The sequence below is a fragment of the Drosophila elegans genome, unplaced genomic scaffold, assembly GCF_018152505.1.
Source record: "Drosophila elegans isolate 14027-0461.03 unplaced genomic scaffold, ASM1815250v1 contig_149, whole genome shotgun sequence".
Taxonomy (NCBI): domain Eukaryota; kingdom Metazoa; phylum Arthropoda; class Insecta; order Diptera; family Drosophilidae; genus Drosophila; species Drosophila elegans.
Genome location: NW_024545513.1, coordinates 26,159,003 through 26,184,417, shown reverse-complemented (window position 1 = coordinate 26,184,417; position 25,415 = coordinate 26,159,003). Strand labels below are relative to the sequence as shown.

General features: G+C 34.8%; 1 protein-coding gene and 1 long non-coding RNA gene across 23 annotated transcripts in view; both read left to right on the top strand.

Annotated features, from left to right (window-relative positions):
* The window catches only part of LOC108145587 (voltage-dependent calcium channel type A subunit alpha-1), an 84,134-nt gene that overhangs the window by 21,440 nt on the left and 37,279 nt on the right, over nucleotides 1-25,415 (top strand). For 19 of the 22 annotated variants that reach the window (XM_041707054.1, XM_041707047.1, XM_041707053.1 and 16 more), the window contains 15 exons: nucleotides 7,038-7,356; nucleotides 7,441-7,580; nucleotides 10,162-10,262; nucleotides 10,691-10,846; nucleotides 10,906-11,126; nucleotides 11,205-11,308; nucleotides 13,138-13,253; nucleotides 14,387-14,446; nucleotides 14,516-14,620; nucleotides 16,547-16,744; nucleotides 16,809-17,322; nucleotides 18,145-18,480; nucleotides 19,595-20,158; nucleotides 23,942-24,085; nucleotides 24,309-24,510. In XM_041707054.1, the coding sequence (XP_041562988.1) occupies nucleotides 7,038-7,356; nucleotides 7,441-7,580; nucleotides 10,162-10,262; nucleotides 10,691-10,846; nucleotides 10,906-11,126; nucleotides 11,205-11,308; nucleotides 13,138-13,253; nucleotides 14,387-14,446; nucleotides 14,516-14,620; nucleotides 16,547-16,744; nucleotides 16,809-17,322; nucleotides 18,145-18,480; nucleotides 19,595-20,158; nucleotides 23,942-24,085; nucleotides 24,309-24,510 (3,280 nt within the window). Of the gene's footprint in view, nucleotides 1-7,037; nucleotides 7,357-7,440; nucleotides 7,581-8,034; nucleotides 8,136-10,161; nucleotides 10,263-10,690; nucleotides 10,847-10,905; nucleotides 11,127-11,204; nucleotides 11,309-13,137; nucleotides 13,254-14,386; nucleotides 14,447-14,515; nucleotides 14,621-16,546; nucleotides 16,745-16,808; nucleotides 17,323-18,144; nucleotides 18,481-19,594; nucleotides 20,159-23,941; nucleotides 24,086-24,308; nucleotides 24,511-25,415 lie in introns of those variants that run through there. The other 3 variants (XM_041707060.1, XM_041707059.1, XM_041707058.1) reach the window with 1 other exon arrangement.
* On the top strand, nucleotides 17,330-18,133 carry LOC108145589. Its single transcript, XR_001774427.1, has 3 exons — nucleotides 17,330-17,761; nucleotides 17,852-17,908; nucleotides 17,983-18,133. It is a non-coding gene; the product is annotated as an uncharacterized LOC108145589 (long non-coding RNA).

The window sequence follows — 25,415 nt, the reverse complement described above, 5'->3', positions numbered from 1 at the left end:
GGAGCTTTATGTAATAGTCGTCCGATTTTGATGAAATTTAAACCGTAATTCTGATATATTAAATCGTTACTAAATTTCAAAAAAATAAAAAAAAAATTTAAAAAAAGAGAAGTTATAATTTTTTTAAATTTTTGAATTTAATTTAAATTTTTTTTTAAATTAATTTGGTAAAAAATTATTACCATTTGGCTTAAACAGCTGATTATTATTTACAAGGAGTCGCTTACAAACAGCGATACCATGTATCCGATAACATTTTAATCAGAACAGTTGCCAGAATTGCCAAGTACAATTTTAGTTTGACGCGCAAAAATATGTTAAATGTTAAAATGTTACGCATACATACATTATTTTAAATCCAGGAAGTTGTTAGCCCTTAATCTTTCGGAATTGGCTAATATCAAAATGCTAATAAAAACAAGATCGCTCGGGGTTTTGTAGCACCCAGGAAATTTTTCCGTTCAATGAACCATTTATTCAATTTACTCAATTTACCATTTATTCAATTTACTATGACATTACATTTTGGGTATTTCTGAAACGGCTGAATCTCTGAATTGTTGAAAATTCAGCAGAAACATACAAATTCAACTTTCTGAAATTTCAGCAATTCCGCAACCAAGTGTCTGCTCAAAAAGTTCAGTATATTTCTGCTGAATTTTGAGGAATTCATAAATTCTGTCGTTCGAATTGTTCGCCTCATTCATTGACGGATTTATTGAATCTCAGATACAGAGATAACTATATGTATAATACTTCGGCTTACCGAAGATTGCTTCTTTTCCTGTTGTATAATGTTTTGAACCGACAGCAATTGACGTAGATAAAAAGGGGATCATAAAAAAAAAACGCTTTCAAGCCAAAAGAAATACTTATTATTCTTCCGATTCCTTACAAAACGAATTTTCTCAAATTCCCGTTCTCTGGGCTCAAAATAATTTTAACTTTTATTTTAGAACATAACTAAAAGTATTATTAACATTTATGAAAAGAGTGTTCAAAATGACGGCTGTGACCCTCCGCCAAGAAAGCTTTTATCAAACAAGGAGGTGGATGTTCTTAGAAATATTTCTAAACTCATTGTTTTAAACAGATTTAAAAAAAAAAATCCGATTTTGAAAACGACTTTAGAAATATTAAGATCGGCTAAATTTTCGAATTCCGAACGTAACGCGCCCAAGGTCAACTGCAACGTTGGCTTTGTGGCACGTAGCACCGTCCTGCTAGAACCATATGTCGTTGATGTCTTCATATTCCATTGAAGCCAAGAAAGCAACGGTCACAATTGACGGTTATGGCGGCTCCTGAATCGTGATCGAAAAAAAAATAATGCCGCCTAACTACACACCGCAGCAACCAGTCACTCGTTGTAGGAACATTGGCGCGCCAAACAATTCTTTATCGCTTTCGGCAGTCGGTTCAAATGATATGAAAAATTCTGAAAAAAATTAAAATGTTTTGCCAGTTTGAAACGTCAGTAAATTCGAAATCATAATAATAAAAGTAACAGCTCAATCCAAATATTGAGAACTATAGCTTGGGCACGAGGTACATACGGAATGATAATATTCACAAAGATTTAAATGTACACTGAAACATTTTTTTTCTTAAATACAGAAAAAAAAAGTGTTTCCCACACTTAAATAAAATTTCTAATATAAGGAAAATATTTTCTGTGTTTCAGAAAATTTTTCTAAAAAAAGGATTTTTAGAAAATATTTTTTAAGCTAAGGGATTTGCAGTTTTCTTAAATTAAAGGTATTTTTTTTTCTAAGCTGGGGCAGCCTATCTCCTAATTTTCTATATTTATGAGTAAAATCACCCTTGTTTTCAGAAAATAAATTCTTTAATTACAAAAATCGGCTTTAAGTTTAGAAACCTTTTACATATTAAATATAGAAATCTACTTTTCTATAATATAGAATTTTGTTCTATTATTTATTTCTATTATTTGTTCTATTATTTTTTTTTTAAGTGTTCTGTTTTTGTTTTTATTTTTTACTGGGCTGACTTTTAAAGACTAGTTAGCAAAAGCAATTTTATTTCATACTTTTATCTTTGAATTTTTATATGAGATTTGTGCAAAGTTGAATGGGATGCCATTTTGGCGCATTCGGCTAATGTTTCTACGAATCCAAAGGTCCTCGGTTCAAATCCATTTCCACTTACAGAGACCGGGCCTAAGAGGGTGGGCACATAAAAAAATTAACATATTAACCGCTCCCCAACCAGGGATAAGGGTATTTTTTAGAAACTTGTTCTTTTAAAATATAGAAAATAATTTTTATGTTTTATAATAATTTCGTCCTATATTTTAAAAACCTTTCTGTAATTTAGACAAAATCACCCATAAATCCAAATCGTAGGCGATTTTCTAAAATCAAAGGCGAATTTCAATGTTTTATAGAAAAAAAAATGTTTGAGTGTAGGATCGTTAAAGACAAAATCGACAAGGTGAAAGCAAAATATATGGGCAAGCTTCAGGACCATCCTTAATTAGGAACACCAGCAAGACACGACTCCATCGAGTGGACCTCCCCACCCACCAACAATAGTAGGGCCGTTTTTTCAAAATAATTAGTTGTAATTATCTTAATAAATAATATATAAGATTGGGATTTGCCTACACGTCGTTAGTCTCTCAAAGATAAGACTCAATTAATGAAATAACTTTAAAAAAAAAATCGTACTTGTATTATAGCAAATGTGCTTATAAGTCATAATTAAGTATTCAGTGTATATGTTTCTGCTCATTTAATGCCGTTCGGGTTAATTTGGTTGTTTTTGATGACTTTTGCGTATATTTCGTTGTCATTTGACTTACATGATGGTTTAAATCATTTTATGTATGATGATTATAGTATATAGCTTTTATGTGTATACATATTCGTGGAGTTGCACGCATCAATTTTTGGTATGACTGCAAGGGAATTAATATTTCTACTTACTGTTTTAATTTTGAGTAAGTTTTATTTATAAATTGAGTTCTCGTCAACAAGGTGAAACCCTAACCAAGCTAACAAGTTGTAAAGAACTTTTTTCAAAATTGGACCGTAATAAAACAACATGAAAATCATTAAAAACCAAAAAAAGGAAGCAAACTTCGGCAAGCCGAAGTTCATATACCATTGCAGCTATTGAAAGAATTAAATATTCTTGAAAACATTTAAATTATGATAATTTTCAACTCAATTATTCGATCGGTATGGCAGCTTTATGATATCGTTTTCCGATTTGAGTAAAATTAAAAACGTGATTCTAAACTATCAAATTATTACAAAAAAAAAAATAAAAAAAGAATTAAAAAATAGAAAAGTTCAATATTTTTTAAATTTATTTATTTATTTTTTTTAATATTCTGATTATTTTAATGGGAGCTATATGACATAGTCGTCCGATTTCGGTAAACTCGACTATATTATATGGTTTTCCGATAAGAATAAAATTGAACCCGTAATTTTAAAGTAGTAATCCATTATTATCTCTGGCAGTATATTCCTATATATATAATTTTCCAATTGCTCCTATGGGAGCTATATGATATATATATCCGATCCGGCTAGTTACGACTTATATACTTTTGGAAAAGCTTGATTTAAAACAAAGAGACTTGTTAGCGTAGATTCGGAGAGATGGAGGGAGGGACAGACAAACTTGGACAGACTCGCCTAGTGGTGCTGATAAAGAATATATATATTTAACAGGATCGAAAATTTCTCGTTCGCTGATCTTGATACTGATCTGATCTTGATCTTAAGTACGTTCCCAGGTTCACTTATTTTGTATCTTATTCTTTACCTAGGTAATAAAAATATTACGCTACATTTTACCATTCCTGGGTAAAAATATAAATCTATCTTAAGAATAATCTATGTTAGGTGCTGAAATATTTTTATTTATTTTGGCTTTCTAATTAGTTTGATCCCACTACATTAAATTTTTTTTATTAATTTCGCAAAATTCTTATACTGTATAACTTGAAATTAAGTTAATTCAACCTCAATTGCCAAAGTGATAATACATTTTTCTACAACTTAAAAAAAACCAAAAAAATCAAAATATGTGTGTTTTTTAAAACTTTTTGTACCTTTTACCTTACCTAGCTACTTGATTGTGTGTATATTTCACATTTACCCACTCTTGTGCAGAAAAATTATTTTGCAAACATTTGGTGATAAGCGACACTGAAGTGCTTAGTCGTTAATTTAAATTCCCGTTTTCACTGGGACTAATGTTAAACACGAGTTTTCTGTTGATGAGTTAATTTGTTAACTTCAAAAAGCCGACACTAGACAAACTCGAATCTTGGAAAGACTTTTGTTCTTTGTTTTGATTTATGTATCGAAAATTCAAAACTCAGGGAAATGAATAGTGAATATATGGAAGACACAACTGCAGCAGTGATAAATTCTATTATTTAATACATTTATTTTTCACGTTAGTCTCTGCTAACAACAATTTAATTGCTCGCCGCAAAAAACAATAAATGTGCCAAATCAACAGTAAACAAAATATAATTGTTTTTTTATAGCCATTTTAAAACGCAACTTTTTCGTGGGCCACCCTGTATGTACTGTAAGTGGTTGAACGTTTGACGTCTTTTTTAAAAGTTTCGTTTTTGGTTTAGAATTTGGGATCTTGACAAAATAAACCAAAAATAAAACCAATCGATCTCAATTCAAAGCCATTCGTTTAGAGCGTTTTAAAATGCTATGCCTTAAAAGTTTACTGTTACTATAATTTGTTAACAGAACGAAGACTATACATTTGTAATATCGATTAATAGATAACAGTTCGATATAATTTATAGATGCAGTAAGTTATATTTATACCCTTGCAGATGGTATTATAATTTCGCTCAGACGAACGCAGTGAAGGAGACATCTCCGACCCTATAAAGTATATATATTCTTGATCAGCATCATTAGGAATCGATCTAGCCATGTCCGTCCGTTTCTACAAATTTGTATATCGGTTTTAAAGCTATCTGCATAGAACTTTCTCAAAAGTTATTTTTCCTACCTGCAAAGTCTGAACGTGTCGGATCGGACGAAAAATGAAAAAAATGATAACTTGGCTGATTTTTAATTTTCTTTTAAGTTCTTCGATATGTACCCCGAGAAAAAAAACCGTTCTCAACAGTCTCGATTTCAGTATTTCCGTGTTCAATAGTGAACCAAGAACGGATTTACTGAAATCAAGAAGACATTTTCTTAGATCAAGACTGGTTTTTTAAGACTGAACATACTCGATTTCATAATATGTCTTCTTGGCTTCGAGAGTAAATCGTTCTCAAAATCAAAAATGATTTACTCTTGAAAACGAGAGCGCCTATTCTTGGACTCAAGAACATATTCAGTATCCAGATCTCAAAATCTGTTCGAATTTTGTTTTTTTAATTTCTTTTATTTATTTTTTCATACATTTTACGTTTCAAATTATATAGCTAAATATATTTTAATCTAATAATTTTCTTATCATTAATTAAAACATTCATATAAAGGGGAGGGGAAACGTCTCTCTGATGAAATCAAGGCACTCGAAATGGACACAGCCCCTAGAAAATAAATGGTTAAATAGTATAACAATTTGTATATTCGAATTTCAAAACTAAATTGTCTGGAAAAAACTGGTTAAAAAGATTTTAAGCGTTGTTCTGCTACAAATAAATATATATATTTAAATTTACTATTTAACACGTGCTTAAGTGAAACAAAAGATTTAACACGAGTTGTGAAATATAAATTTACCGCAAGTGATGCTGCTGCAGTCTATGTACATATGTATGTGTTTTTTTCTCTTTTGATTCTAACTCTTTTACGACTGCGACGTTGTGCGAGCATTTACAAGTGGAACAAGAATAAGAATCACACTGTGGGTCTGCCAGTTACGAGACGTACCCCACCCTTCGTCGGCTGACTCGGGAGGCCTGAGATTGGCTCCGGAGGACCGGCTCGGGAATCTGAGCGGCGATCCGGATAGACTCGGACGAGATGCCGAAGATCGACCCGGGGCTCCAAGTGGCGATCTGTACTGATCGGTGGCCACGTAGTGACTGTTGACCCGGGAAGAGAGGATGTGGGAGGAGAAAGGGAGGTTACTAACTACAATGTATTAGACCGGGTACTAGACCTGGTCCCAAAAGACTGGCTCCGCAGTGAACTCCCAGATCAGTGCTACTCAAAGGTGTACTTATCCCATCGCGTAATGCTCGCACAACGTCACAGTTGAATCATAAGAAACAAAAATATATATTTTTTTGTAGCTGAACCACGCTTCAAATTTCTTTAACCAGTTTTTATACCATTGCAGAGGGTATAATAATTTCAGTTTGCAACGCAGTGAAGGAGACATCTCCGACCCTATAAAATATATATATTCTTGATCAGCTTCACCAGACGAGTCGATCTAGCCATGTCCGTCTGTTCGTCTGTCCGTCCGTTTCTACGCAAACTAGTCTCTCAGTTTTAAAGCCATCTGCAAGAAACTTTCCCAAATGTTGTCTTTCTATTGCAGGTAGTATACAAGTCGGAACGAGACGGATCGGACGACTATATTATATAGCTCCCATAAGAACAATCGGAAAAAAAATAAAAAAAAATTATAACTTTTCTGTTTTTTAATTTTTTTTTTAGCTCTTCGACATATTGTAATAGTTAAATATTTCAGAATAACGATTTAAAATTCATTAAAATCGGACGACTATATCATATAGCTCCCATGGAAATAATAAAAATATATAAAAAATTGTTATTTTTAATGTAACTGTTTTAAAATCGGAATACGTTATCATATAGCTGCCACAGGAACTGTCGAACACTTAAGCTGCAAATCATCATAGCTTCAATAGTTTTAAGCAAATAAATCATAATTTTAATGTTTTCCAGAATATTTAGTTTTTGCAATAGCTTCAAGGGTATATGAACTTCGGCTTGCCGGAGTTCGCTTCCTTTCTTGTTTTAAAGTAAATTAAGTCAAAAATCTCTTTGTCGGTACACTAATGATTGGTTTTTCACCATTTGCTCTTTTTTGTACAGGTTGGAAGCGGCTCAGGAAGTAGTGCAAGCAGAGCATCAACAGGACTTCTTAGGCGGGGGGCACTTGGGTCGAAAGGGAGCCCATCGCTTAGCTGATAGAATGGGTGGCCCGAAAAAAGAGGAAAACCCACCAGGTGGTGGTCCGACGTCATTGTTTATTCTAACCGAGGATAACCCAATTAGAAAGTACACACGATTCATCATAGAATGGCCGCCCTTTGAATACGCTGTGTTATTGACAATCATAGCCAACTGTGTTGTGTTGGCACTAGAGGAGCACTTACCAGGGGGCGACAAGACAGTATTGGCTCAAAAATTGGTAAGACCTGGTTCAACTTGTCTGCAGATTTAATAGTTGGTATCTAAGTATCTAACCGCACTGATTTTCATTTGGCCAAACTAGGAAAAAACGGAGGCCTATTTTTTATGCATTTTCTGTGTAGAAGCGTCGCTCAAGATCCTCGCCTTAGGGCTTGTTCTGCATAAACACTCCTATCTCAGGAATATTTGGAACATCATGGATTTTTTCGTCGTAGTTACGGGGTAAATAATATACTAAAGCATTTTTTTTACATGCACATTTTATTTTGAACAATAACCTATAAAAAACACTTATGTCAACCACGCCGTGCAAGCTTTTATTTTTGTTCTTTTTAAATTATATTTACGTGTTAGTCTTGGTCATAATGAGTCAACAGATGTTACGGAAAATAATAAAATTTATTTCTATATGATTATAGATCGAAACGGAAATTAGATTAAATAATTTTAACATAATTTTAAGATACAAAATGTATTATCTATAACAAACGAGTGCCTATTACTATAGATATACATAATTTAAGTGCCAACAACATTTTTTTTTACTAGACGTATAAGCTGTCGGTTAAACAATTTAAAATTATATTATATAAATTGATCTAAGTAAAAGTATATAATAACAATTTTTCCTGTATGTCCAATGCATATAACAAATCATAACCTCATGCCAAAACAGAGCCATGACGATATTTGCTGAGGCCAATATAGACGTTGACCTGCGTATGTTGCGATCTTTTCGTGTTTTACGCCCACTGAAGCTCGTATCCCGAATTCCAAGTAAGACATTCGCCACTAAACGATCTATTAGTCGATATTAAAAAAACCTAGGCCAGATACAATGACGGTTTTTTCAGTAAATATATATATTTATATAGCATATTTCGCTCAAAACAATTCATTTGTACGATTATGTATGTATACGCTAGTTAATATATGTTATTTAAGAGTAGCACAAAATGGAGTTAGGAGAAACAACTTAGAAGTTAGGAGACACGCATTTGATTTGATGAAAGTCTATCGCAAAATCTAACTTAGAAATAGTTAGAATTTAAGTAGTAATTAATCACGGCTGCCACAGAAATCTTCAAAGGTCGAATTGGTAAAAAAATTTTGCAGACATAATTAATAACCTTTTTGATTTTTATTATACTAAATTGCATTAAATTTTAAACTTTCCTGACGTCAAACCTAAACTAGATTTCTGTAACACTCTGATGATTGGCCTTGCTTCTGTTTTTGCTTCTGGTTACTGTTGGTTTTATATAAAACGTTAAGGAGATTTGAACCCCATTCCATATAATAATCTAAAACTGTTTATTTATATAAAACATCAAAGGAGACAAAAACGGAAGCACTGTGTATAATGACTCTTGAGTCGATATTGCACTCAGTAGAATTTTTTTTTCAAAAACTAAATAAGATTTATTGTTTTAATATAGACTGCATCAGTAGGATGCAACATGTTACTTATTGATAGCTGGTGTAGTTAAAATAAAAAATTTTAAAATTGAAGGCATATTCATAAAATGCTATGATCACTAGTGGTAGCCATGGAATTAGCAAACACAACCCATGGACAAATAGAAATATCCATTTATTTAATGTTAAAATCTTACATTTAAAGAGAATCATAAATTATAATATATGTATGTAAGGAAAGTGTACATTAGTTTGACAATCTGATATATAAACATCGGCATCACTGGGTAGCCTTCTTAATAAGGCAAACAAATGACTTTCAAAACGAATCCGTGGCCTTAAGTGCATTTTGAAACACGAACTAGAAACATATATATTTATGTTATGTAGTGTTGTTAATAAGCCATATTTAATATTTATTTATTATCACTTTCAAGTACCAATAGACTAATCAAATATATACAACATGAGTTATAGGCTCTGTATTTAAATATACATAAGACCTTTAGTCTTAAGAGTAATTAATCGGGCCTATCGATTCAAGTTAAGCCCCCATTAAGGTGGTAGAAAAAAACGCATATAATAGATATTGGCAGTTTACATAGGTAAACTTTTTTTAATAGTTTACTTAGTTTATTTTCTAACCAAAGACAGTTTTAGTCAGAAATGTGTCAATAATGAATTTATTAAGATGTATGTTTTACTTGATATGGACAAAATTGTTTCTTTTGGTTCTAAGCATTTTCACCGTTCTATAGAATAAATATCAGTAAATCATATGTTATAATTAAATGGTATAATAAATACAAAACCTTTTTAAGCATACTACAGATGAACATCGTTTGAAAGGATTAACCGCTTAAACTGTCTTAGAGTTATAAAAAATATAAACAGTGTAAAACAGTATGTTATAGGCAACAGTGTGGTTTGATTTTTCATAAATACCAATTAAACCGTTATTCTAAAATAATATTTACTTTATAGCTAACAAAAACTTTAGTTTAAATTTGCTCTCAAACACAAAGCATGTATTAGCATTTCAGATTCTTGATAAAAGGGTCTCGAAAGGAGAGCAAAGATAAACTTTTCTGCGTTTTCGCTTGGGTTACCCATTGTGTGTGCGAAAAATATGAACTAACCGCGCGTTAAACGTTACTGAATTACCTTATTTCTTTACTTTACAGTATCACAGTTTTGAGTTGCTTTTTGCTTTCGAATTAAGTTTCGATTTAAGATGCACAATACATATTACCATTTTATTTATCTGTACTTGTATGATTTTGATTTTCTAATTATCATTACCTACGATAAGTTCGTCTTGCATTCATTGAGTATCGCTAATCAATATATAAATTCGTTTTGATCGCTTAACGTCTGCAAACAGATTCATGACACAGTACCCACAAATAGGGCCCGAGGTAGACCTAAGAACACTTAGAGCCATTCGTGTGCTACGGCCCTTAAAATTAGTGTCTGGAATTCCTAGTGAGTAGTTCCTCTGTTTTATTCTACTTACCCAACTTCTTGTTGTCGTTGTCGTTGTACCTTGTTCCTTGTTCCTTGTCTATATTTTTATTTTCTAACGCCTCGCTCCAGACTTTAAGTGTGTGAATGTATCATAATGCGAGAGTTTCCTTTTCATTTTCAATTTTATTTTATTTCTTTAAGTGAGTACGAGTGAGTGCAAAATGATCCATTCATTTTTGCCACCACTTAGTTTCGGTTTCGGTTGTGTTAAACGTACTCTTTTGAATGTAATGGTTGTGGCACATGGTTGTCCTAGAGCTTGGAACTGTCTGTGACAACCATGTCCTAAATGTGCACACGTCGCTGTATACTTACCTTTCTAATCCAATATCCCATTTTTTAACCAATCAACATCTAAATTTGGATCGGATGAACGTCGCCAACAGGTTTACAAGTAGTTTTAAAATCTATAATCAAGGCGATGGCACCTTTACTGCAAATCGGTCTCTTGGTGTTGTTTGCAATCGTAATTTTTGCAATCATTGGACTCGAGTTTTATTCGGGCGCACTGCATAAGACTTGTTATAGCTTAGAAGATCCAAGTATGCCCATTTCCTGGACCCATGGTACAGACCAAAGCTAATGCCTCCCTTTCGCGCAGACAAACTAGTGAAGGAGGGCGAATCGGAGACGCCTTGCAACACGGACAACTCCACGGAGAAGGCAGCCGGCTCCTTTGTATGCAACAACACCACAAGCATGTGTCTGGAGAAGTGGGACGGACCAAATTCAGGTATCACGAGTTTCGACAACATAGGATTTGCCATGTTGACCGTATTCCAATGTATCACGATGGAGGGCTGGACGTCAATACTGTATTGGGTAAGTGGCGGTTGTAGTGCAAGCTCTGGCATTGATCGCATTCAAGCTCTGATCCCCACTAACCATTCTTCTCCGCAGACCAACGACGCATTAGGTTCAGCATTTAATTGGATATATTTCGTGCCTCTTATAGTTATAGGCTCATTTTTTATGCTCAACTTAGTTCTTGGTGTCCTTAGTGGGTAAGTTGATCATGAATCGCTTTACTGTCAATGAATCCATTTATACACCGGTTCACATTACGTTCAACTTATCAGTTCGTTTACTTTCGTTAATTAAGGGATTTGAAAATACTGCATACATATGTTTAGACCACATCGATATTGAGTGTCGCGAGTTTTTTAATGGCCCACGCTGCCATATTTGTAAAGATAAACTGTAAAGAAAGTGTGTTAAGTTGGCAGATAATACATATGTACAATATATCGGTCTTACGTAGCAACGTGCATGCGCATTCAGGGTGCAAAGTAAAGTCAATTCGCTGTAAATGAATCCAAAATTTCCCTGTGAGCCAATGTGGTTGGGCAAAAACTTTCTCAAAAATATATGTATGTATGTGTTCGAAATACTATAAGCTTGATTTGCATTTTCTGTTCTGTTCATTTTCGTAATTTTGTTATATGCATTTAACTATCGTATTCCTGAATTCAGAGAGTTTTCGAACGAACGAAATCGTGTCGAACGTCGCATGGAGTTTCAGAAATGCCGCTTTCGGGCCATGTTTCAGACAGCAATGGTTTCGTACCTTGACTGGATCACACAAGCAGGTTTATACAACTAGATCTATATCTAAGTGCCACCAGTAAACTGCCATAACCAACCCGAACGTCATAACAACACTACCTGCAATATTATCGGCCAAAACAGAACAATAAGTCTACTCGTATGTTGTCGAATCCGAACGAGTTCATTGAGTTAATCTAAACACCCATCTAATAAACCAAAAGCAACCTCTGACCTATACTTACCCGATTTATAAAGAAGTTGTTTGATTTACTGCTAGTTATGTATTCTTAAATAGATCGCAAGCAATTCCCCGGCTACAAAGAGTTTTGGTACCCAAACTTACTTACTATTAACAATACAACTACTTCCAATGTACCAATTAAATATTAACTGCGACATGTTGTTTACCCCACAATATAGTTTAACCAATCGAAACAATAATCGAATCCCCATGTTCTCCAGTGCGTATTGCGTATTGCGTGTTATATTCTCTGCATTTTGCCACACACCCAACTTTACCCGATTCTTACAATTACTACCATAGAGACAAAGTTAAATTGCCCGCAGCCTCAATAAACCAATAAACCAATAACCAAATAGCTATAGCTATCTACAACTGTTAGCCATCCTATCTTACAAATACACATTCCCCGTCAGCGGAGTCGCGAGTGCTCGAGCCACTGAAATGTTGTTGAGTTTCGGCTATATACACTATACACACTATATAGCTATATGCACTCGGTTTATTATCGCCATCAATGTATCACCGATCTAGACTCAGAGACTACCAGCGAACCAGGACCAAAATTGTTGGAGTCCCGATGACGCTATTGCTATGGCCTCATCCATCTGCCCATGCGAATTATATTTATTTGTTGCCACCAAATAAATCATCATAAATGCTTGTATGCACACATATAATCTCACACACTCCCTTCTTATATATGTTTCCTTGACTTTTGACCCGATTATCGGTCGCGCTCTCCGACGCCAACAAATATATCAAAATGTATTTATGTTTCCTAATTTCTAGTCAATAATTTTTGTTTTCCGTTTGTGCCTGTTTGCTGTGTTTTAAGAAAACAGTGAAATATTCTGGTTTAAAGTCTTTGATTTTCCTTTTCTGTCTAAATTCGATTCTCTTCTGTTGATTACACTCGTACAAAACAAAAACCAAAGTATGGTGTGAACTTTGCTATTTAATACCAAAGCATACATGATCGTTTTAGCAATCAATCAATCCTGTTTTTTGGTTTATCACGTTCTATTTAATTATTTTTTGTAGTGAATTCGCAAAAGAACGAGAAAAAGTAGAAAATAGACAAGAGTTTCTTAAACTTAGAAGGCAGCAGCAACTAGAAAGAGAGTTAAACGGCTATGTTGAATGGATTTGTAAAGCTGGTATAGTATTTACCCCTACTTCTTGTTTGTAAATCTATATATACACTCACCCTGATTATAATCATGTTAAAAATCATTTTTACACAAATATGCAAACACAAACACTTTTTACCACTATTCATCCCATATTCATCCCCAGATATCTGTAAACTTTTTTAAACGAGATGAGTCAGCTATTGTCTGAACTTTTCTCAGATGGTTTAATACAGATTTCCGATATTTCATGTCAAAATATACTTTTCAAGAAGAAATTTCCTCTTCTATATAAAAATCTTGTCGATGGGTAATAGTTCAAACAAATTTATTTATACATTTTAAACTTGCAAGGGTAAAAAACACCCTTTTTTAAATTTATTGATACAGGCACTTTGTTGCACAAAAACTTAATATTCGTTTAAGTATATTTTTCTAAATTCAGTGTGTCCGATTCGATTACGGACACGAAAATGGATCACGACGACAAAAAATTAAGGTTAAAAAATATCGTTTTGATTATTTTGGAAAGAAATACCACTGAATATTTAAATAATTCAGTACAAACAATTTAATTGTTTTTATGCATACGTAGTGAAACATTTTCGTGAACAGATTTTGAGTCAGCAACCAGAAGTCTTTTATAGAATTCAAACTTTGGTGTCCATATTGCAACAGTCAAAATTCATAAATTTACGGAGTTTAAATAAGTTGAAACTTCTTCTTCAATTTCATCCTATCGCTAAGAGGTACATAACCTGGATATTGCTAATATTTTTGGAGACTTGCATATTTAATAATATATATATATAAATGTATCCATATTTATAAAATAACAACAAAAAAAAAACACGTACATGTTGTTAAGAAATTTTTAAATAGCCAGCACTTTTGGCACATTCTTAGCTTCCCTTTCCTCATAGAATCCAGCCCTTAAATCTCTACATTGCCAAATTGAAAGTAAATAAATTCCTGAACATATTTTAAGATACAATAGTTCTCGTGATATATGGACACAGATCCTTCATACTTCCCCACTATATAAACAATTACCCACATAATTTTTTTTGTGCATATATACACCTTCTGCTTATCTGTTGATCAAATCGATTTGCTTGTTGTGAACAACTACCAATCACTGGATTTTAATGTTGTTGCAGAGGAGGTAATATTAGCTGAGGAGCGAACAACGGAAGAAGAAAAAATGCACATAATGGAGGGTAAGTTATCTCAAACGGTGAACAAGTATGTATATCACAGTCCCTGAATTTATTAACATTTTTTTATAGCTCGTAGACGAAACGCTGCCAAGCGGAAAAAACTGAAAAGCTTGGGAAAGTCGAAGTCGACAGACACAGAGGAGGAAGAAGCCGAGGAAGATTATGGCGACGATGGTAAGAAAGATATTTAAAATAGTATTTTATAAACGGGGTCGTGTATGGAAAGCAGCATACTATGAGTTCTTTCTGAAAACAGGCAACGACACCAAAGACTTTTGGTTCGTAAGATTCAAGGATGATTAAGGGGTAAAACAAAAAAAAACCACTATTAACAAATGCTCGAAAGAACAATGTTAATATTCGGTTTTATTCCAAAGTACACACCAATACTTGAATGCTGCCAATTTAGTTGCACCTCGTTAAGTACGAAAAAATAAGCGGATACACTAAAATAACATGGATATATAAAATGGCGATATGGAATTAATTCAATTTTTTATTTCTATACCTAAACTTACTACAACAAAACGAAATTGTAAATCTTACATTGTGTAATGAATGTGTAAGTAAATGAATTTTTATTTTTTCACGAAGTGAAAAATCTGCACCGGCGTCAGATAGTATTAAGATTAGTTTTAAATTCGTAAACTAAATAAATATAAATTAATAGCTTCATATTTCTCATCGTTCAGCAAATACCTAAATTTGTGTAAATTTTTCACTTGTGTGTATATAAGAAAGTAGTTGGCATTAGATGCACTTTCTTAAAACTATTTTCTCCGAACCAATTTTACTTTTTCATGATATTTGGGTATTCTTGAGTAAAAGTCCAATTCAAACAAATTTTCCAACATCGTAAATGCGAACTTTTAGCAATACTCATAACTTTAAGTTGTTGAAAATACATTTTTATGGTACTAAATGAAAAAGTACAAATGGTTTGTGGAAATTTCAAAATGTTCGATTTTGTGTTTCTGTGATAAATAAATCGTATGCTATCTTATTATTAAATTCAAATTTTTATCATCAGTAAGCTCTTGTTTCAATTTTCTCGGAGCTTGGAAAGAGTTTGACTTTTCTTTATTTGTATTTAAGCAAAACGAACAGTATTTTTCTTTAAAAAATTTCAATGTCTCTTGTAAAGATAATCTTTGATATACACTCAATATTAAACTTACTGTTAGTAAAGAATACAAAGCTATGATGAGCGAAATTTGAACGTTTCGAAAAAAAGCACCTAGCTAGAAACTTTTAGGACAGTATTTGACTTTAGCAAGCTGAGAATCGTCTTTTTAGAGATATTTCCCACCCAAACTATCAAATCCGCAACATGTAACTTCGTTTGTAAAACAAATAGTTTTCCATACTCTTTATTGCTAAGATCAATAACTTCATACCTATTTTGCATTATATTTGAATACATCTATGTTTACCAACAGTGCTTTTCAAAACAAAATAAGACAAGGAAATTATTTACAAAAATTAATCCAGTGGAAGAGCTGTCAATCTCAGGCCTGATCGATTGAAGAGGGGAATTTCCATTCAGCATGAATCATTTGTTTAGTTTTTTTTGCATCATGTACCATGTTCTTCGATATCTTAAGTACTTTGCGAGATAAATGAGGTAGGGTAAACAATCTATTTGATTTAATTCGCTTTTCTTCGATTGAAAAACCTAATAAAAATAAGATGAGGGTTTTTAAAATCTATGTTATTTAACAAAAGAAAAAAAAAAAGAATATCGATGAAAATTGTATTGTATTTATTTCAAGAATCTTTTTGAGTTTTTAAACTTGCCTTACCTAACAAAGCTTGGTTGGCGGTTACTTTAAGTATGAATGAATTTAAATCGCAAACATTTTTGTATTGTATTCAAAATAATTTTTGTAAAGTAAGCGTTTTTGAGAAATCTGAATGGGAATCCCCCTCATAGTGCTACTGGGAATTGTTTGACATTGTTTGGAAATGCACTGCACACATATTTGAGCAGTGTACACAACATATGCCCGGTTGTACTGTAGGTGGAGATATTTCTACCCGCACAACTACCCGATCAAAGGACACTTATCAAAGTTCCTGTTTCTCTGTGTTCCTTCCTAGGTTACCTGAAAACTCGCTCAAAACCTCAAGGAAGTTGTACCGGCTTTTGGCGGGCAGAGAAGCGGTTTCGGTTCTGGATCCGACACACGGTGAAGACGCAGTGGTTCTACTGGTTCGTGATTGTCCTTGTCTTTCTGAACACAGTCTGCGTGGCCGTCGAGCACTACGGTCAGCCCTCGTTCCTCACGGAGTTTCTGTGTAAGTACATCCATCACATCGCAATCTGTCTTTTAGTGATATAATCCGTGTGGTGTCCTTGCAGACTACGCAGAGTTCATCTTCCTGGGACTCTTCATGTCGGAGATGTTCATAAAGATGTATGCGTTGGGGCCACGCATCTACTTTGAGTCGTCGTTCAACCGATTTGATTGCGTTGTCATTAGTGGTTCGATATTCGAAGTGATCTGGTCAGAGGTCAAAGGCGGTTCGTTCGGTCTGTCCGTGCTGCGTGCCCTGCGCTTGCTGCGCATCTTCAAAGTCACCAAGTACTGGTCCTCGCTGCGCAATCTAGTCATCTCTCTGTTGAACTCCATGAGATCCATCATCTCACTGTTGTTCCTGCTCTTCTTGTTCATCCTCATCTTCGCTTTGCTTGGCATGCAGCTATTCGGCGGCCAGTTCAATCTGCCAGGAGGCACGCCCGAAACCAATTTTAACACTTTCCCGATAGCACTGTTGACCGTATTCCAAATCCTCACTGGCGAGGATTGGAACGAGGTCATGTACCAGGGCATCATTTCTCAGGGCGGTGCACAGAAAGGAATGATTTACTCTATGTAAGTTTGTGTTTGTAATACGTATCATTCCATTGTTGTGTCTATCATGTGCATAGTATGCCAGTCTAGATCTAGACGTACAAGTAAACGTAGTACACGCCCCGCTAACTAAGTCCCCGACTTTCGCCGTGCAATGGGTATACTCTATTTTTAGTCTTGGCCAGCTCTCTAAAACAAACTCGTTAGGATTATGAATCCATTTACCGTCCTCTAACCCCAAAACTACTATTACTGCCAAGCGAATTCGCAACTCATTGAACGTCGAACCATTAATGTGTGCAATCGACCACAGCCAAATTTGATCTCAATTTGGTTGAATTGGACTTCCGAGCTTGAAGAATTTTACTCTCAAAAATTCTACAAGCCCAAGTCCCGAGAAACAGAAACAGAAACACAAGCAACCCACTAACTATCATTCATCGTGAATTCCCAATAATCCGTAAGTGTAGACACATGGTCTTTGCAAGTTATTGTGTACACTCAATTAAACGCTATACCTTTGTTTATTTCCGATCATCTCTCTTTGCAGCAACTCAACAGACTTTTGTACACCTTACGAAGCGTGACCGAGTTTCGCACACCTAACGTAGTTGTCTCAGTTTGCAAACAGTCCACTGTGCAGTACAAATAACTCCCCATTTCGTTTTAAATATTCCCCAGCCCCAGACCAAGCCCAAGCCCCAGCCCCAGCACAAGTCGACGCATATTTTGAGTTTTATGTCATCGAGGAGGTTCCTCTCCTGAGCTAATGCGCTAAAATTGACTATACAAGTTGAGTTAAAACTCTGATTGTTTTTTGTGTTCTTGATGCTCTTTCGACAGATACTTTATCGTTTTGGTACTCTTCGGAAATTACACGCTATTGAATGTTTTCTTGGCTATCGCCGTTGATAATTTGGCGAATGCCCAAGAACTTACAGCAGCCGAAGAGGAACAAGTCGAAGAGGATAAAGAGAAACAACTGCAGGAGCTCGAGAAGGAGATGGAGGCCCTCCAAGCCGACGGTGTTCATGTGGAGAATGGAGACGGTGCCGTTGCCCCCAGCAAGGCCAAGGGCAAGAAGAAGGAGGAGGAGAAGAAGGAGGAGGAGGAAGTGACGGAGGGTCCCAAGCCAATGTTGCCCTACTCTTCGATGTTCATACTTTCACCAACAAATCCGTAAATATTCCCTTATTCAATCCCCATTCCCCGATCTCTTTGTCATGGGTCATTCTCGTTCTCGTAGTAGCAATCAGTTAGGGCTCATCGTAGCGTTAAGATAATCGAGTCTCTTCCAGAACCCTATCCCGACGGCTAGGAGAAGTACACCCGGGATACTCTTATGCCATTATATTATGAAGGCACCATCATAATTTTGTAGTTATGATCCAGTCTCGAGTGACCGGTGCCGAGGTGACCGATCCAAGGTTATAAACAGTTTTTACGGGTCTTATAGAAAATGTTTTACCCTTTTTGTACAGAATCCTATCCTATCCTAGTAATATCGTTCATAGCCAATGACATAACATAATATCTGATGAACTACAATAACAGTAGTACAATTTAATCGATAACTGATACAATACTTTTTTCTTTTTACCTTTTTTCCTGTTTTGGATTACAATCTTATGTTGCACACAACCAAACAAATTAATGAACCACTTGATCTATTGAACGAAATAACTTGTGTTTGTAAATATATTAAACCGCAATATCCGACAACAACTATTACAATCATCAACCATCAACCACCACCACAAATCCATCATGAAAAACTGCAATAATTATGTTGAAAAATCATCGCCATCGACACTCATTCAACAAAAAACGAAATGATTTACAACAACAACTCATTATATACAACGAACATCAACGAACTTATTAAACAACAAAAATTAAACCACAAATTAAATCAAAAACCTGACAAATTAAATGCGAACTGGAACGACGACAAAATGAAATCCATCAACAAATTCAATAAAATGAACGGGTGCCAAAACAAAAATGCAAACAAAATGCAATGCGCAAAATACAATCACAATCGTAACCTATTATGGAAACCTCAATGAAAATTTTAAAATTTTTAACTGAATTTCAACCAAAAACGAAAATAACCATTAAATAAAAACTAAACTGCTACCGAATTGGACGCAATCCCGAATGCAAAAATATGATCATGATCCTAATTGATTACATGTCTCAACCAATATATGAATCGAAACCAATTACCAATTACTAATACCTACTATATATTCGCTGTCCGATGAATTCGATAAACGCACGACTTATACAGCATACGACGCGGCGCCCATTGGGTTGTTAATTTACCATATTTTGATTTCTTCATTATGGTTGTCATCTCAATGTCATCAATAGCATTAGCAGCCGAAGACCCCGTTCGTGAGAACTCAAGGCGAAACAAGATACTGAATTATTTCGATTATGCATTTACCGGCGTATTCACGATAGAAATGTTGCTGAAAATTGTAGACTTGGGTGTTATCCTGCACCCTGGCAGCTATTTAAGAGAATTCTGGAATATTATGGATGCTGTGGTCGTTATATGCGCTGCTGTTAGTTTCGGTTTCGATATGAGCGGTAGCAGCGCTGGACAAAATTTATCGACTATTAAATCGCTTCGGGTATTGCGTGTTCTACGCCCATTGAAGACCATTAAGCGGGTTCCAAAATTGAAAGCCGTGTTCGATTGCGTCGTGAACTCATTGAAAAATGTTGTTAACATTCTAATCGTGTACATATTGTTTCAATTTATATTTTCTGTTATTGGAGTACAATTGTTCAATGGAAAATTTTTTTATTGTACGGACGAAAGTAAACATACTTCCGCAGAGTGCCAGTAAGTAACATTTATATTTAATTCAAGTTTAAAATTGTTCGTTCGCTTTTATAAGTTTTTCGTAATCTTATTCTTGATCTTAATTAGACCTAATTTTTCTAATGTTGTGTCATTTTGTTTTTTGGATCATTTTGCAATAGGACTTGGCTAATATGCCATACAATTATTGTCCTTCTGTAGTAACCGCTTTTGAGTTCTTTAATTTATCATCTCATCATTTAATCCTCTTTACTCGTATAGTCGCGTTACACTGTAGCGCTCTAGCTTTCCCTCTCTCCCTCAAACACGCTCTCTAAGACTATCTCTCTCTTTGTCTTTCTTGTTAATATTGTGTGTTTCTTTGTCGAGTAACATAAATAAATAAATACTGAAAATGTTCTAAAATATATGTACATTACTTAGAAATTAGGATCGGAAGGAACAAACACATTTCACTCCCTCCTACATGTACAATGTTCAAGATTATATCTCTGAAAGTCCGCTGTCTCTCTTATTATTTTACAACTGATTAATCGTGCAATGTTTTACAAAATTATTTAACATATTGTAGAAAAGTAAAAAAAACTCAGGATACTCCAATGTTTGTTTTTTTCTCTGTACCATTTTGTATAGTGGGGGCCGGATTCAGATGTTTTCAAAAACTGAAAAGAAATTTTTTTTTTGCAAAAAAAAGGATTCTTCAAAAAGTAATTTTTGGTTCATATAAAGCTCTATGTTTTCTTTCCCCACTTCCACGTTTCACAATGCGAAACATTCACAGACATTCTTAGTGTTTTTCAAAAGAAAGTTTCAAATTCTCCTAATAATTCTGCCTGTGATATTTTTTTTCGTAAATTGGGTTCTTAGATTATTGGCAAAATGATTTTTTTTTCTCTCGATGTAGCTTAATTTTACAAAGTATTGTTTATGCTAGGAAAAAATTACACAACTAACTATTTAGGGTATTGGAAGGAAGCAATATTGTTATGCTGACCTGACAGCTGTAAATATAAGGGTTGCTTCGCGTACACAACACTTCAATACCTCTCAAACATTATTGTCTAGCTGTAAAGTTTTGATTTTGGACTGCCTAGCTGTGCATATCCGAAGTAGTAGGGAATGCCTTTGACCTTTATGAGGGTTTGGTTTTGCTTCTGTCAACCAGTAAAATGTGCTAAATGTTAGATTTCGAATAGAGAAAGCAGGATGAGACTTGTGTTAGACGCTCCCTACCTTAGTGTATATATATACGAATATAAATGTGCATACGTGTATACATTTGAAGTGGTCCTAATAGAGAGCATTTAGGATATAAATTTCCAGTCCCATCCCTGATTTGTATGTGTGTTGTACGATTGTTTCGTTTACCTAACTGTTATTATTATACTTATGTTTGTTCTATTTTCCATATTTGTTTTCATGAAACCAAAAAAGGTGCACTGATTTAACAGAATGTAAGAGTAGCATTTTATAGTTTCTCGCCATGTTTTTCTTGCCTGACTTGTCTAATTAACAGTCACGCGACTAAACGGGCCAAAAACAACACAAAACAAAAAGAAAAAAACAATTGCTAAACATAAACAAAAATTTAAAACAAAATCGAATCAAAAGTGACTGATATAAAGCATATAAAATATAGAGCAAATGCGTTCGAATCAACATCAATGATATAGAAGTGCAAACGTACAGTTTCTAGTTACCAGACCTTAACAGTTACGCCTAATTTTCTATAATTATTTTATATATATACCAAATCAGTTAAGCCGTTTCAGTGTATGTTTGTATATGTTGTCTTCACTAATCAAAGCTCGGGAATCACTAATGAAAATAGCGAGAGTCTTCGCGATTTGCCTGTGTACTTAAACCATAATTATCTGTATTTAAATGTTTCATTTATTTGCAATTGGGTATTCTCCAAATACCAAAGAGTCCATATTACTACCAGAAGATTTCTTAATAAGCACGCGCATAGCAGTCACGGACCGATTTAGAATAGAAAACTAGAAAAAAGAGTTTCATCAAACAACTCAGCTAAAATTTTACATAGATAAAGACCCAATTAATTAGAGAAGAGCAACAGTATGGTTTAAACTTCAGTTCTGGTTCTAGGTTCTGAATTTGTTAAATTTTTTTAATCCAAGTAGTAAGTGTATCCTGATATTTAGACATCACCCATACATACACGCCATAATTTGTATGTTTAAGTATAAATTTATATATCTTTCTAACAAAAACGAACCAGTTTTTTTACTCTGCCAATAGTGGTGTCGTAGGAATCGTAAACATTTTTTTGGTAGACTGTATCCAACTAGATGACGAGCGCTCTTTCCCAAGTTATGTGTGTATAGAGAGTATCATTATGTATTATATTATTAACACCGCGTATCTTATACTCGACGCTGTTGAGAAGTGAAAACAAACCCCGATACTTGCGTTGCTCCCAAAGGACGTTCAACGATAAAAGCCATAGAGTATCGGGTTGTTTTAGCTGTTTGGCTTCGTATGCAATAACTGTGGCCGACCGCTCTGCCTAATTGAAAACCAAATCAAATCCAATTAATTTTATTTAAAACCCAAATACATATGTACACGTGCATCCCACCGCCCACTAGCATATACACTCATGCCCTTACGCATTACCCCGTCGCCAGTGATGGAAATTTCTTTTTGTGTACCTCGGCTTGGTTAAAAATACGTATCATAGCCGAGTTTTGGACTGGTCCAGATCGTTTTTATAGCCGGTTTATAACTAATTCTATCGTCTTACGGGGTTACTAAAAAAAAAGCTTGGCTTATTTTTTTTTATGTTTTTAAATTTAAATCTATATATGAATTGTCAATTACAAGATGGATGGAAATTTCTCGAATAACTTATCTCGGTTTAAGCAAACTGTGAATCGTGGTCTGCTCATTTCCAAAAAAAAAACTTAAAGCGTACCTTTCAACCGGATACAATATGGTAGCTTTTCATCCTTCCTAAGATAAGACCTCTCACATTTGAGCGCAGCTGCTTTGTTACACATCACCGAACTGACAACGGGCCCTACCACGGAACCCCAGTAAGAAATAGGTCTATTTTTGATCCACAGCTCCACACCGATCAACAGTCTTCTCCATTCATGCATCCCACTGGTAATGGACTTAGTATATATTTTTTTTTTTTTGTAATTTTCGAACATTTCTTTATTTGTACGCCTTCCTATTCAGACCGTACCGAGTGTTGATTTGGCTTGAGCTGATCTCGGTCGTAGCGAGAATCCTATTCCAAGTCAAATTGCCCGCTTGGACAAGGTCAATGCAGTATGTAGATGGGACAGGGACAGCAGTCGCTTCTTTCACAACTGACATACCATCCACCTACCAAAGAACAAAGACACACCGACTTGCTTATATAGCAATGTAATGGTTTAATTTTATTAATGCTGTACTGTCGTACTGTCGCTTTTATTTGTTAGCTTTCGATTTCCACATATATTTCACATTAAAATCATTTCACCATTTCATTAAAATTTCAAAAGCTACAAAAACAAAATAAATTACGGTAATACGTATTTCGATCCCTAATTGATGTTCGGTTCAGTTTTAGATGCTTGCAAACTTTAGTTTTGGTTCACTGCCTTTTTTCGTTTGACTTAGTGTTTTAAGCGCAAACTTAATTTTGGTATTTTCTCTAACGAGTCTCAATCAAATTACTAATAAATCCACAAATAACTAAATCACACCAACGACTAACACCATCCAAAAACAAAAAAACATGAAATCCCAAATAAACCAAATGCGAAACCTAATCAAACGCAACCGAAGGGGCTCGTACTTTAAGTACGAGGAGGACGAGCTGCTGCCCAAACAGGAGCTGAGGGTTTGGAAGCCACGAGCCTTCCACTACGATAATGTAGCTGCCGCGATGCTGACACTTTTCGCTGTGCAGACCGGCGAGGGATGGCCACAGTAAGCCCATTTGTTGTTGTAACTGATATTTCCCCTTACTATATATCCATATCTGCATCTGTATCTGTATCTGTATCTGTCTATCGATCTGTGTACTGATCTGTCAAATGAAAAAGAAAATGCCAGACATATCTAACGTATATATTTTGCCTCTTTTTCTCCTCAAACTTACAATCTGCACCTTGAATGTCCATCCACACCTCATCGATTCAACTGCGAATAGGGTCTTGCAACACTCAATGGCTGCCACTTATGAAGATAGGGGTCCAATCCAAAATTTCCGGATCGAAATGTCCATATTTTATATTGTGTATTTTATTGTATTTCCGTTCTTCTTCGTCAACATATTCGTGGCCTTGATTATTATTACGTTTCAAGAGCAAGGTGAAGCTGAGTTACAAGATGGCGAAATTGACAAAAATCAGGTGAGCCAGACCCATCCGTCCTGTAAACCTATGTGAGTCCAAATCTCCACCTTTCTCAGTCTCTCTCTCTGCTTATAAATATGTGTGTTTGTGTAATGTACCGCTAGTCGTAAATGTAAACCCGAAAAAAACCAAAAAGTTAAAGTTAAAGTTAACTATTAATAAATTGATTAATTTGCACGTACATTTCACTAACTCGTACAACCCGCTACCTACCTAACAACTACCTACTACAGAAAACTTTCCAAAAAATCAACGAACTCCACACAGTGGGCGCAGCTCACGCAACCAGTACACACTGTACACTCAGCAAAATACTCGTACATAGAATTTTTCCAAGATCGTAAATCCTAGCCTAGCTCCATATGTACTCGTAAGTGCGAATTGTTTGCCTTGCTTTCTCGCCTTTCGCTGTGGATACCCTCTGTGTCACCCCACTTTAGCCCACACCACACAAACACTCTCCAGTTGCATATAAACATATATGTGAGTTTTGCGTATAGAACCGCCCTTAGCTACCTGTGTATATTAGTGGGCATCGAAGCATTTTCAGTCCCCATAAATGGTAATCGGTGGCTATCCTGACCCAGACCATATAGACATATTTGCTTAGAAGCCTCGATTAGTAGTGATTTTTTGATATAAATAGTGAACATTTACCGGAAAATAGAGATATGTCATTTCACTCACGATAGTCCTTAAATATTCCCTACTAGTTCTGGAATATTTAATGATTTGATCGTAAAGTCAGTTGCCACAGTTGTTTAAGCGCGTTGTCCATCATTTCCTAACCCGCGAACAAAGACGATTGTAAGTATGCATTCTTCAACATCCGCCAGTAGAGGATACCACCCAGTCGTAAGAAGTGTGTTTCATTCATTTTGGTTACAAACGAACTCCAACTT